The sequence below is a fragment of the Meleagris gallopavo genome, chromosome 2 (genome assembly GCF_905368555.1).
Source record: "Meleagris gallopavo chromosome 2, MGAL_WU_HG_1.1, whole genome shotgun sequence".
NCBI lineage: Eukaryota > Metazoa > Chordata > Aves > Galliformes > Phasianidae > Meleagris > Meleagris gallopavo.
Window position 1 is genome coordinate 37,267,911 of NC_139405.1, and position 14,084 is coordinate 37,281,994.

The window sequence follows — 14,084 nt, forward strand, 5'->3', positions numbered from 1 at the left end:
TAGGACTGTGTTATAAAACACTATTTAGCTAGTAAGCATTAAGTTAATTTACCATGTATTACAGGCACTAATTCTGCCTAAAATGACTGAAGAGAACATACAATGCAATAAATTAAATACAAATACATTTGTATGTAGTCCAGAACGTCAGTGTTCTAATTTCTTTGTCTCCTTGGAATTAGAACTTTACAGTCGTGGTGTTGAGATCTGTTTTCAACTGTACCTTTTAAGGCTGTTAGTTCTAAGTACATGCTGGAAGTAACTAACATCTGAATTATTTCAGAGTTAATCGAAGATGTATCAGTGTAGCACCTTCTAGAGAGACTGCTGGTGAGCTGCTGCTAGGTAAATTCCATTTTCAGTTCTCATAAATATTCTGTTTTGTCTAAAATTTTGCAGTATATGTAAAGCTAGCTTTACTCTGAAGAAAATCCTTGTAATGAATATGTTAGGAAGAGCAGTATATAATTGGTTTCTTGACTTCTCATGGATAACGTATCCTATAGATCAGCTACGGCATTTTGAATACTGTTTGCACTGTAGTTATTTTCAAAGTTGCAGAATGTTTTCCAAAGGTTATGGAATATTGAATTCTATGTTTATCAATTACTGCTTCTTCAGATACTACTCTTATTTCTCTTAATACCTAAACACAGAATGTTTATATTAAAATGAAGGTGCGGTGTACAAAGAGTAGTGTCATTTTGGCAACTGGTTCTCCCTGCAGGAAAATGTGGCATGTATTTTGTTGAGGACAACGCATCAGACACAATTGAAAATTCTGTAAGTATTAGATCATGTTGTCCAGTCTCTATTTTTCTAAGCTGCATTGTAAATTGCTTTCATCTGCTGTCACTGACATTACCTGGAGTGCTAGAGTTAGATCTACAGGAAAGGTGAATGAAAGTATTTCGTTTGTATTCCTGTTGCAGCCTGCTGTGGGATCAGAAATCCATCTTCCTTAAGATTGGGAAGGAAATGAGAAGAGGGTGATGCTGGGAGTCTTTGGTTCCTTCTGTCTGTTACTCTGAGTTCATTAGCAGAGCTGCATGGAGCTTGTGCTGGCCTGCACCTGAAAAACAACTTGCTGAAGCAAGAGCACTAGGAAGTACAGAAATTCCTAAATGTATAAATTGTGCCGTGCTTTACAGCACCTCTGCTATTTGAATTTTTCATTATGTAGGGTGTTCTAAATCACCTTCCTTATCCTCTTCAAGAAAAGGCTTTTATGCAGCAAATTGGAACTGACTTAATCCTTCTGATGAAAATAATCAAGCTGTGAGTTATGCTGCCGAAAGTCACGAAGCTCCACTGTGCACATGTCACACAGCCTAGTGGTTTAATATGTTATTGGCTATTTTCCTGTTTTGTCCTTTGCAGAACCAGCAGAATTAGGATATATAGCTAAGCTTTGCTTTTTCTTGTTAGCCAGTATTTCAGTTTAAGTATCAATGAAAGCTTTCTTGTGCTGGAGTGTTGGGTGTGGTACTGATGGGGCTGAGGAGTACGCATGATGTTCTGCCCTGGGGAGAGAAGAATGTGGGAAATACCTATGAATAAAGTCACAGTGTCTTAAAGCATCACAGCACAATCATCTGTTTCACTGAAGATGTGCTATATGGTTATAAACTGTTCCAACTAAAATAGTTTCCTGTTTGGAAAACCTGATGTATAGAGTAACGTTTTCAATTGCATGTTCCTTAGAGTTTTCATGGAGAAACTGAACCAGCATCATTTTCTTGGACCTATGAGGAAATCAAGGAAGTCCATAAGCGTTGGTGGCAGCTACGAGACAATGCTGTGGAAATATTTCTGACGAATGGCAGAACTTTACTCTTGGCTTTTGATAATACAAAGGTGACGTGGCAGTACTGTGCAGTATATCAAAGCACTTTGCCGTATCTTTGTAACATACACTAATGTGTTAGTTTTTAAAGTGGGCTGTTGCATGGACTAGTAATAAATTCTGCTGAATGTCTGGAAAGAAGCCTTTGTTCAGCTGGGCTTCTAGACAGTCTGACAAAATCATGGTGTAAAACACATCTCTGTACTAAGGTATGAAAGAATTTTAGTCATACTGGTCATCCATCCATTACAACATAGCTCTGGAAATTTTTAAGTGAGACAAAGTTACTAAGTCTTTTTATTTTGAAGATTTTTAAACTGTATGATTAAATCTCTGCTATTTTCTTTTAGGTCCGTAATGATGTGTACCACAACATCTTAACTAACAATTTGCCTAACCTTTTGGAATATGGAAATATCACTGCTTTGACCCACCTGTGGTGCACGGGACAGATTACTAACTTTGAATACCTGACTCATTTAAACAAACATGCGGGCCGTTCCTTCAATGATCTCATGCAATATCCAGTATTTCCCTTTATACTTTCTGACTACATAAATGAGACACTGGACCTAAATGACCCATCGGTATATAGGTAATATGAGATGTTTGGAACTGGTTATTTCCAAATACTTCAACTAATTGGTACAGCTATTTAATTCCACTTTACTAAACTGTGCACATACATGAGCACATGTATGAACTGTTCAGAAATAAGGCCCATAACAACTTGAGTTTTTTACGCTAGGTAGCTGTTTCACCTAGGATATTTAAATGAAATATCTGATGTTATGGGTGTGTGTATTCATAGCTTGTTAGGGACAGCACTTTGCTACTGTCATAATGTGATACTGATAGTCTATTATTTAAATAAAGCCTATGTTTAAGATTGTGAGTGAAGATTGCCATGCCATTTGCCGTTTAGAAAAATAAAAACTATGAAAAAATGTGGCCAGTTGCAAATCATATTGCCTTAACTAAGTAGATCCATGTGAGTTGTCCCACCGTAAGTTTCTGTTAAGCTGATTTTAACACTGCACAAAATATTTAATTTTAAATGATGCTTTTGATTTTACAGGGGCACTTTGAGTGCACTTACTTGCCCGTTAGTGTGCCTATAGGTCTGAGTTTGCCTTTAGTATTAACTGAAAGTGGCCATTTTATTTTCTGAATTCTTTTGTAAAAAGCTGTTAAGTTTTGCTCATCCTTCTTGTGACATTAAAGGCCTTATTCTTAATGCATTATTAAATGGTCTGAATCAAGATCTTTATAAAAATGACAAGGTATTGGTACTACTTCTGTTACAGAAATCTGGTCAAACCAATAGCTGTGCAGTCTAAAGAAAAAGAGGATCGGTATGTGGATACTTACAAGGTAATTCAGATAACTGTTCTTTGCTGTTCTGTGTATAAGTTATTATATGAAGACTTTATTTTTTTTTATATGTATCAATGGTGGGGGAGTGGAGGATGGTGGTGATGGGACACAAATCCAGTGTTTCCAATTGATGAAAGTCTCGTTTCCAGTATGTTATATTCTTAGAATTGTTTTATGACATTTGGAATCTGAGAGTGTTCCTGTTACTGAAATCATAAATCAATTTAATCTTTCCGTGTGATACTGGAGGTTGAGTTGGTATGCTCTTACATCTGAACATATCTTCAGGGATCTTTAAATATATAATCTATTGCTGTTCTATTGATGTGATTTCAATGAAACTTGTGACTAATTTTTTGGGTAACTGAAAAGTTGTTTTCCCTCCAGTATACTGACTTAACGTGCACTGCTGTAACTGTTGTGCTCTTGGTTTTTTGCTCTTTAGAGCATTTTTAAAGGCTTTAGAAAATAACATTAAAGCTGGAAAGCATTTGCTGCTGGACCTTCCAACTTATCTCTATTGTCACTTTCTAAATGTATTATTCTTCTAAGTTTGTGTTATTCCTAAAAAATCTTAGGCAAACATTTATTGTTGTTACTGGAATGCAGGGAATAGGATTGTCCTTTACCTTTCTAGTACTAGTGTGGCATTTTCATGGCTTCTATAAAGCACCAAACTGCCTGATTTGTTTGGTACAAGTTAACAGTCCAGTTAAATGCCTGAAAATATAGTTTAGAATGTTTTTCTCTTTTGAGAGGTGACTATTATTTTGAATGTACATTCAGAACAATTGGTAGGATGCTACTTGAATGGTAGGTGATAAAAAAAAAAAAAAGACTGGTTACTTTAGAAAAGTGTACGTTGTACCAGGTGCTAAGGATGGAATTCTTCAATAAAAAAAGTGATAGTCTTGGACATATTTGTAGTTTCTGAGGAGCTGAAGTATTGAAACACTCTATAGGAGATCTCAGCAATTGCCTTTATTATCAAGCACAAGTTGTTGAAGATCTAAGTCTGTGGTATGTTTTCCTCCAACTTTCCTAGTATTTGGAAGAAGAGTATCGTAAAGGAGCACGGGAGGATGATCCAATGCCCCCTGTACAACCGTACCACTATGGATCTCATTATTCTAACAGTGGAACTGTGCTTCATTTCCTAGTTCGGCTGCCACCTTTCACTAAAATGTTTTTAGCCTATCAAGGTAGGATTACCTTTCGCTTTCACTTAGCTTTCATGTCTGGGTTTTGTCCTAACAACCCAGGAAAACTGCATGTTATCAATTCCAACTACTTGAGTTTAGTAAAAATTAAATTGGGTGTACTTACACAATAAATAGACCCATTCTGAAATTATCAAGCCAGGCACCAAAATTGTACAGCTTACTTCTTTATTCCTTGGTAGATGTTTAGAATAAAAAGGTGAGCTGTATTTAACTTCTAGTCCATGTTTAACACACAGGAATCAGGATAGAATTCAAAATGTTCTCTGCTAACTAGAGAACAGTTGACTTTTGAAGCTGCTGATGTGCAACTGATTTTTGTCAAAAATGCAACAAATTCTGTTGTTTTTTTTTTTTTTTTTACAGATCAAAGTTTTGACATTCCAGACAGAACTTTTCATTCTACCAACACAACCTGGCGCCTCTCTTCATATGAATCAATGACTGATGTAAAGGAGCTCATCCCAGAGTTTTTCTACCTTCCAGACTTTCTAGTTAACAGAGAAGGTATACTAAGAGGATACCAAAATTATATACTTCAAATAGCCATGGGGTTGGGACTAGTTCAAAATTGAGAACACTTATATCTCACAGTTGAATGTGCTATGCCACAGATGTATAAATAAATAAATAAAGCTGGTGTGAATATGTAGGATATGCTACAGAAGCTGCATAAGACTTAAGGAATAGCTCATAAATTCTGTCCTAGATGCAAAGGAGCATTTCCTATTTATCTCATTCTCCATTTATGTGTGTGAAGGGATTTGCTAAAGGCACTGCTTTGCTGATGGGCAATAACAGTGCTTAATTTTTAGTTTTCATAAAACCTAAGATTTTTATGAAGTCACTAACCTAAGGTGTTGGAACACTTATTCCTGTGCTTCTAGGTTTTGATTTTGGAGTACGTCAAAATGGTGACAGAGTTAACCATGTCAATCTTCCGCCTTGGGCTCGTAATGATCCTCGTCTGTTCATCTTGATTCACCGTCAAGCTTTGGAATCTGACCATGTTTCCCAGACAATCTGTCACTGGATAGACTTAGTGTTTGGTTATAAACAAAAGGGCAAGGCATCTGTTCAGGCTATTAATGTCTTTCATCCCGCAGTAAGTATTTTTGTCAGGCTTCATGTTTATTCATTGTACTTAGACTGAACCTTCCCCCGTTAAGTTACTGACTTGCTTGGAAAACGTCCAACTCCTTTGCTTATGAGATGTTGAAGAATAAGAAAAGGCTTTAAGAATTTTGGTGCAGAACTGATAAGATTCCATCATCTGATGTGTATGAATTTTTTTTTTTGGTCTAGAAGAAAGTATAGGCGGTGATCAGTTATGGAGTTTGCACTTCCTGGTTAGTTGTTTACAATGGCATACAAACTTGGTGTTTGTATCTGCTTCTTTGTCATCAGAAGAAGCCTTAAATTTAGGTGAACTCTACTGCAGGTTTTGATAAGACGAAAATAGCTTAGTTTGTCCATGGTCAGTATTTATATTCTTCTACTTATATGTATCTTGTCTTGTTTCTAGTAAGCATGTTTCTTTACCATTGAATTTAATTTTGGGTAAGTCAAATAAGTTTTCATTGATGTAAAAGCTTCCAGAGTGTTATTACTGACTTACTGTAACACTGAAATCTCAGTGAATTTCTTTAAATTTTTTTGAAACTTCTATCCGTAGTATTGCAAGGCTTGCTCAGCTAGCAGCCCTTCTTTTAGATTTCAGATGGATGTGCTTCCACTGTTCAGCATGAGTTCTGTAGTTGTCAGAGCAGCTAATAGCAGTCATTTTCAGTAGCAGCGGCTTTTTTCTTTTCAAGCAGCCATCCAAATGCCTTCTTTACCTTTCTTTTTTTGAGCTTAAGTATTGATTTAGTTACTACCTTCAACTTAAATTACCTGCAACGAACTAAGTTCGTGTGAATACATCCATTTTTCTTCAAAGTGAAGGCATTGTCAGTGTGACTGATGAGAAGAGTGTGGCACACATGTAGAGACAGTCAATTTTGAAGGAAGAACAGTCAAAGAAAACTTTCACTTTCCTGAAATACGGAGCTTCCTACTTCCCATTTTATGATGTTGTTTATCATCGGCAACCCTTCTGTTTTCAGACAGATTAGTAAAGATCTATTAAGAAAACCTTTGACTGAAATTAATAATGGAATACACGCAGGATCAACTCAGATCTCAAGGCTTTAGTTACTTCAATGAGAAGTGATGAAAATAATGTCCTCAGTGATTCCTTTCTCAGTACAACTTCTGTGGGATAGCTTCTGTCCTAGCCAAGGAGCTGATGGGTACAACTGTAAATTTAGTATGTGTATGTTTAGAAGTCTTTTCCCATGACAAATTGGACAAGTTCATTCTTGCCTCTCCCCACTTTTTTTCCTCTGCAGACTTACTTTGGGATGGATGTTTCTGCTGTTGAGGATCCTGTTCAGAGAAGAGCCCTTGAAACAATGATAAAAACATATGGGCAAACACCTCGCCAACTGTTCCACACAGCACATGTTAGCAGGCCTGGATCCAGGCTCATCATGGAAGGAGAACTTCCTGCTGCCATGGGATTATTAGTGCAGTTTGCTTTCAGAGAGACCAGAGAGCACACCAAAGAAGTAGTATATCCAGTACGTCATTTTGATTGCGAAATGGTTCAGTTAACTTTCATATACTTATAGTTACTGTACCTCTGATATTTACAGTTGAATACTGGAGGTTTGTCAGTCCTTCAGGGAAAGATATGGACATTGCATCCACTTCTACATGTAAACCTAGAGTAGGCAAATGCATGCTGCACTTCTCTGACTCTTACTTATTGTCTGTAGGACAGGTCAACTGTCTTCACTTCAGATGTTTGCCTTCTCTAGAGTCCAGTGAGAAACTGAATCCTTGTGTTTAAAGAAATTGGAATATTTTACTGTGCTATTTGAACTGTCAGCTTACCATCTCAACTCTTAAAGCTAGTAGTTTAGCTGATGATACTCTAATGCTAATGCTTCATATCTGTCTTTCTGTTACTTCTGGAATACTTCAGTAGTCCTTACTATGTGGTTAGTTATGGGAATGGGGATATGAATGATTCTTCTTCCTCCCTTACGAAGTAATAATTTTCAGAAAAGTTTCTACCACCTTTTTAATCTGCACCTTATTTGTGTTTTAGAGTCCATTGCCATGGATAAAAGGCTTGAAGTGGGGAGAATACGTAGGTTCTCCAAGTGCCCCAGATCCTGTTGTCTGTTTTAGCCAACCACATGGGGAAAGGTTTGGCTCTCTGCAGGCTTTGCCAACTAAAGCTATATGTGGTTTGTCCCGCAAGTTTTGCCTTTTGATGATATATAGCAAGGAGCAAGGTATGAATTTGTGATTATTCTCTACATGCACAACCCATGCAAAACAGAGCCAAAAACCTTTTAAATCTAGTGCTACTACTATTCTCCAGTAAACTTTCCACATTTAATCTCTTTTGCCAAAGACTGATCTTTAAATCTAAGGACAGCTTCCATGACCGATACCGTTTCTGATGGTTACATTTGGCTTGTGGTTTTCGAAAGTATAGGTGTCCAGTAATTTGGTTTTTCATTAAAGCCTTATGCTTCAATCACTTGAACTTTAGAACTTACTGGCAGGTCCAAAAGAAACTGGAAAAAAGGAGAGGAGGACATGTGGCACTGGAAGGGATGATTAAAGAGTATTTAAGCGCCATGGGAAAAAGAAGAGATGAAGGATCTGCTCTCAGGCAAACTTGGAAAGATTCTTATTGATAATGTGCAAACAGGTTCTCATACTACTCCCTTCCTCCACTGTGTAATATGTGTCAGTGGAAGTTTTATAAATAAAAGATCCATTGAAGGCTTCATGTTTAGTCATTTAAAATATACATATATAGTTCTGAGCAGTCATTTCTCTGGCTGAGAAGCACTGGCACATCTTCCCTTTCTGTCCATTCCCACTAAATGTAATGCTTCTTTGAAAAGCTTTGTCCAGGTTGCAAGCTGTTCTTGGAGAATACTAAATATTTACATCATCTCTGAAAATTGTTTTAGAAAGCAACATTTCAAAACAAGATGATTTTTATTTTTCTATTTTATATAGTTAGTAATAAAGATGGATCTTAAGGTTTTATTGACTATCAAAGTGATCAACCCTTTGATTTTGTATCTGACGCAGAACCTTCTGTACCTTCCTTCAGGTGTGAGAAGTATGCACAGCACTGATATTCAGTGGTCAGCTATCTTAAGCTGGGGATACGCCGATAACATTTTACGACTAAAAAGCAAGCAGAGTGAACCTCCAGTAAATTTTATACAGAGTTCTCAGTTCCATCAGGTAAAAATCCTGGTCTTTTGGTCTTTAATCTAATATTGCTTGTTTAATCATGTGGTGGCTTGATGTGGCAGTAATTGCACTTGATTTCATTTTTTGCAAAGCCTATAGTGAATAACAAATGTTATTCTGAGAGAATGAGTATTTAAGTATAACTTTATGCAGTTGTCCAGTATTTTAATTCTAACCTGCTAGATTCTCCTTTGGCTCTAGCCCTCACTATTCCAGTGTATATTGCTCCTGGACTAGGAGCCAGTGTATTCCCGTACTAGACAAAGTTCCCTTTTAAATGCATTTGACTTCTGTAGATTTTCCTCCTATAGATTTTTGGTGTGAATTTATAGAAGTGAAATCCTGGACCAAGAAAAATGAAAACTGAAAGAATTAGCTCATGTTAGAAACGTAACTCCACTGTAGTTTGATTTCTCTGGAAAGATGACGTCTTAACTCCGTTAACAAACTCTTCATAATCTCTATTACAGTTCATTGTGTTTGAGGTTTTACTGAAATGATACTGACTAATGTGGCTGTAGTCCTGAAAGTCAGAAGTTCACTGCTCTTTCGCTGTGAACTCTGAGCTACACAGAATTTCCCTCTTTATTTTGTTACCAAATTAATGATATATGTGATCTACAATAGGCTCTGTCTTTAACTCCTTAAGTATTTTACATGGTTTTTCTTAGGAGAAGCAATAAAAATCAATGTGATCGTATCCTGTGGTATGATGACAATAGCAGTTAGTAGCTGTTCTCATTTTTTTTCCCCTTTGTCTTTCCAAGGTAACAAGTTGTGCTTGGGTCCCAGACAGCTGTCAGCTTTTCACAGGTAGCAAATCTGGTGTTATCACAGCATACATGAACAGATTCACTAGCAGTACGGTAAGTTCTGTTGCACAGAACTGATATTTAAGGATCACCTTTGACATGGTTAAATAGATTTATCTCAGCATATTTGTGTTTTTCTTACACTTTTTTGTTCATGTATTGCTGCTAGCTGTTGGCCCTCATCATCTGGATGATAATTGATTTGCACAGATCTCTGAATTCAGGCTGTCTGGCATAGTAAAGCTTGCTAAATTAGAGTACTTTTTTGCTATATAAAAGACAAAGCTTTTCAAAGCCTTAATAGAAACTGGAATATTTTTTTCCCAAAGCAGAAAATATTTCCAATGCAGTAAAGAGTGGCAGTGAATTCTCAAATGCTGTTTACTAACTGCTCAGACTCTTCACTTTGTCATATTCCCAAAGGTGGGAAAGCAGTGTGGAAAGAAGTGAGAAATGTAATTAATGTACTTAATGTATTAGTGGCAGGTGCTGAGGAGATGCTAGCAGAAATCTTCTTGATGTTATGTAACAATAAGGATGGTATGAAAACATAAAACTCATCTGATCAGGCTGACTTTTGGAGCTCATCTCATTTTCTTCAGCTGTAACTTCTGCTTTTCATAGTTTCAGCAAAGAGTTTATAACTTCCTTTGACAAGTCATTTTAGATATGGCTGTGTGATTACCCATAATAAATTGATCTGTCCAATTTAGCTTTACAGGTATTGGCAAACACTAGTAATATTGTGCCACTGCTTTTAAATCATTACATTAGTCTGGGTTAGCAGGAGCTTTGGTAAGATCTGCTATGTCTACCCAGTTTCCTGCCACTTTCAACAATGGCAAACAGCAGATGCTCAGACTGGGAAGAACATAAACACACTGTGATTCCTGCCTTGGCTTTCTTTCAGTTTTGGTCATCTGAATCTCAGTTTTCCTGAGTTCAGCAGCTTTGAGTTTAAAAGTTGAAGGAGGTCTTGAAGCCTTGCAAGCTTAAATAAGTTGGGTCTTAAGTCAGACAGTGTTCCTGCTCACCAGAATTAGTGAGCTCACAAATAACTGAGACTTGAGTTCCAGTTTAATATAGTGGGCTTATGATTCTTGAGTTCTCTGCATTACCTAGGAACAAGTGTTTTTGTTTTTGCTGCACAGATGTTGTCTTTGAGGCCATCTTTGAATTCCCCAGCACTGACAGTTTTACATGCCCCAGGCAGATTGACCTTGTTGCTAATTTTTATAGCTTCTGTTGTTGAGTCAGTTACTCAAGCCAGGGCTGCAGGGAATGCAAATATGCTTCCGAGCATCTGTTCTGGATGCATCTTGTCAGCTGTTCGGTGATGAACACTATATAAAATACACTACCTGAAACATGACTATTTTGCCCTGATTGATGCATAGGCATAAAGTGGGAATCATGTCATTATTAGTCCTTCATGTTGTTGGTATGAGAACCTGAAGAGCTATGTTGTCAGAATTCTAAAATAGCTCCATGTTGTATTTTAGATTTTTTTTTCCTAGCCTCTAAAAGGTGGTCAAAAAATGAAGTACTGCTTTGAACTACCTTGATAGTAAGGCATACAAATATTGAAAATGTATTAATTCTTCAAGCATTACAGATTATACTCTTTCAGTAAGATAAACTTAAATTTTCTGCAGATAAAGTGTATGTGAGTTTTTTGTCTGTTACTGCTTTGAAGGTTTCTGTAGACATGCTATGTGTACCCTTTACCCTTCTACACACATGCAGATGATGCGCTCTAAGCCAGTTTTCAAGAAGCCTGAGTTGTCTCAAATGTCATAACTTGAAGTAGTGTTAGTGGTGTTCAACTTACTGTTCTAATTTGTATTTTGTTCAGCGATGTTAACTACTGAGCTTGGTTATCTGTCTGCATTTCTAAGTATTTCCTCTAGATACTTAAATAGTGAGGCTGCCACTCTCAATCATGTGAAAATAATGCTGTCTTGCAGAAAGTAGCTAATTTCAGGTGCTTAGTTGACAGTACAATAGTTTCTCTACAATTTATTGCATTGCCGTAAATGTTTGTTTAGAGTAAAGCACTTGAAATAGTTGAATGTTAATGATTAGTTTGGAATACCGCATTATAAAACATTAGTCATAATAAAACAATAACAATGTTAATCTAAGAAAAATCTTATTCTTTGCCTTATCTCTTTCAGAAAAGAGACATACAAATTTTAATGATTTCATGTTGCTGTTTTTCAGCCTTCAGAGATAGAAATGGAATCACAAGTCCATCTGTATGGTCACACAGCAGAGATAACGAGCTTGTTTGTGTGCAAACCATATAGTATAATGATAAGTGTCAGCAAAGATGGCACCTGCATTATATGGGACTTGAACAGGTATATGTACATCTAGCTTTTTCCACCATTTTTTTCAGTACTTGTTTTCACCTTCCTGGTGTCTTCGCATTTTAAAGTTGACTGAATTTATTCTGTGTATATGTCTAATGTGAAGTGGAACTCTTACAGTGTAGGAATTTTGGAGTTGATATAAAAAATACCACCGTTAAGGAAAGTGTTGGTTGAGATTAAATGTCTTTAAAGAAAAGAAAAAAAAAAGTTCTTTAAATAACCTTTTCTATGTTTTAGTCTGACATTAGGCTTGTTTGTTCTCTTACTATCTTTTAGGCTGTGCTATGTCCAGAGTCTGGCTGGACATAAAAGTCCCGTGACTGCAGTTTCAGCTAGCGAAACAACTGGTGATATTGCAACAGTCTGTGATTCAGGTATATCTGTCAGCCAAAGCTGCAAGTCAGAAGACCAGATAAATGACTAGATTTGTTATTGTATGGGTTATTGTGTGGGTTAATAGTCTGAGGATGCTTTTGGTCAAAGAGCACTTCTAAAAAAAATATGTTAATATTTGAATTTGTTGAGAAACTATTAGGTAGGCGTTGGAGCAAAGAGGAGTAACAGCTATAGTAAAGAAGGATGTAGATATTTGCATTGGCTCCTACAGAGGGAAATCTGTTCCTGCCTCACTCCCTACCTTCCACCCAATCTTATTTTAAAGCAGGCTTTTAGTACAGCCATCTTTTCTGTATGGGACTGTTTCTGGACTAAGGCATTAAGATCTATTTGAGTAGTGGACTTTGGAGTGCAATTCAGGGTCCTCATTGACTCAAACTACCTATATGCTGCAGCACTATATATATCTAAAGCAGGGTGAAGTCAGACCTCACACATTTTTCTGTGTGTATTTTATCTCTTAACTTGACATGGAGGCTGGGTAATAGGCTGTATCTAAATGACAGTTATCTTTCATTGATCCAAGGATTTCAAACTGATGTGAAGACTTTGCTCTTCCATTTGTGCAACTGAAGTCAGCTGTACAAATAAGCCAACTTCTACTGGAGAATGTTGTATTCTTGTGTTGGTAGGGGACAACGTGAGTTTCAATTGCCTTAAAGACAAAGCAGTAGTAGTTGGTTATTAGAACTTTAATAAATGCAAATAGTGCCAGATAACCTGGTAAGCTACTTGTGATTAGTACTTTAGGTATCTTACCTAAATGTAATCCAGGGTATGAGAATGAGCTGTTTGAAGAAAATTTTGAATTCTTTCAATTCTTCTCTCTTAGTATGTGACAATTGGTCATTAAATGATAGGCTATTGTAATTACGACGTTCCATGGATATAAAGCGATGTCTTCTGAATCACTTTGCTGTGGCTTGGTGGTTTGCATGAGAAAAAAGCAGGGAAGTAATTGTTTCCTGCAGCACGTGTCACTCCAGGCCACTTAAAACCTTTTATCTTTCAAGAAATTCTTGAAGCTTTAAAGGTTCTGTAACACAGACCTACCTGTGATCTGGATTTGCTTTTTAATACTGCCATGCTCTGTTTTGTTACAGTTGGAGGGGGGAGTGATTTGAGGCTTTGGACTGTTAACGGTGATCTCGTGGGACACGTACACTGCAGGGAAAGTATTTGCTCTGTTGCTTTCTCTAACCAGCCTGAAGGAGTATCTGTCAATGTGATTGCAGGAGGGCTCGAAAATGGAGTTGTAAGGTAAGCATTTCAAACTTTCTGTGACTAAAATGTTTTAAAACTTAAGCTCACAGATGTACCTATATAACTGATACGGTATTTAAAGAAGGTGGACAAACTGCTGCCCATTTTCCAATCTTAGTAGCTGCTAAAATAAGTTGTGTTTATCACTGAAATATTTGTAAAGACTAATGTAAAGAAAAATTAATCTATCTTTCAGACTGTGGAGTACATGGGACTTGAAGCCAGTACGAGAAATAACATTTTCTAAGTCAGCCAAACCTATTGTAAGGTAAAGATTTCAAGTATGTAATAAATGGATTTTTCTTTGAAAATAAAACCAAGAATAGCTATGAGTATTGAACATGGATTTGAAATGAAGACAGGAGGTGAACACCCATGTTTGAAAAGAGCCATGCAATCCTACTAATTATTCATGAGAGCAAAGTGGGCACAAGTGTACTGTATTTGTAATGACAGTAATAACTAG

General features: G+C 36.7%; 1 protein-coding gene across 7 annotated transcripts in view; it reads left to right on the plus strand.

The window, feature by feature from the left end:
- Positions 1-14,084, plus strand: part of LOC100550123 (guanine nucleotide-binding protein G(I)/G(S)/G(O) subunit gamma-4) — a 98,139-nt gene that overhangs the window by 67,002 nt on the left and 17,053 nt on the right. For all 7 annotated transcript variants that reach the window (XM_085219689.1, XM_085219687.1, XM_085219696.1 and 4 more), the window contains 16 exons: positions 284-345; positions 728-783; positions 1,705-1,857; positions 2,197-2,441; positions 3,154-3,220; positions 4,269-4,425; positions 4,810-4,950; positions 5,331-5,548; positions 6,834-7,064; positions 7,598-7,787; positions 8,627-8,763; positions 9,540-9,638; positions 11,808-11,947; positions 12,236-12,333; positions 13,459-13,615; positions 13,815-13,886. In XM_085219689.1, coding sequence (XP_085075815.1) covers positions 284-345; positions 728-783; positions 1,705-1,857; positions 2,197-2,441; positions 3,154-3,220; positions 4,269-4,425; positions 4,810-4,950; positions 5,331-5,548; positions 6,834-7,064; positions 7,598-7,787; positions 8,627-8,763; positions 9,540-9,638; positions 11,808-11,947; positions 12,236-12,333; positions 13,459-13,615; positions 13,815-13,886 — 2,223 coding nt within the window. The remainder of the gene's footprint in view (positions 1-283; positions 346-727; positions 784-1,704; positions 1,858-2,196; positions 2,442-3,153; positions 3,221-4,268; positions 4,426-4,809; positions 4,951-5,330; positions 5,549-6,833; positions 7,065-7,597; positions 7,788-8,626; positions 8,764-9,539; positions 9,639-11,807; positions 11,948-12,235; positions 12,334-13,458; positions 13,616-13,814; positions 13,887-14,084) is intronic.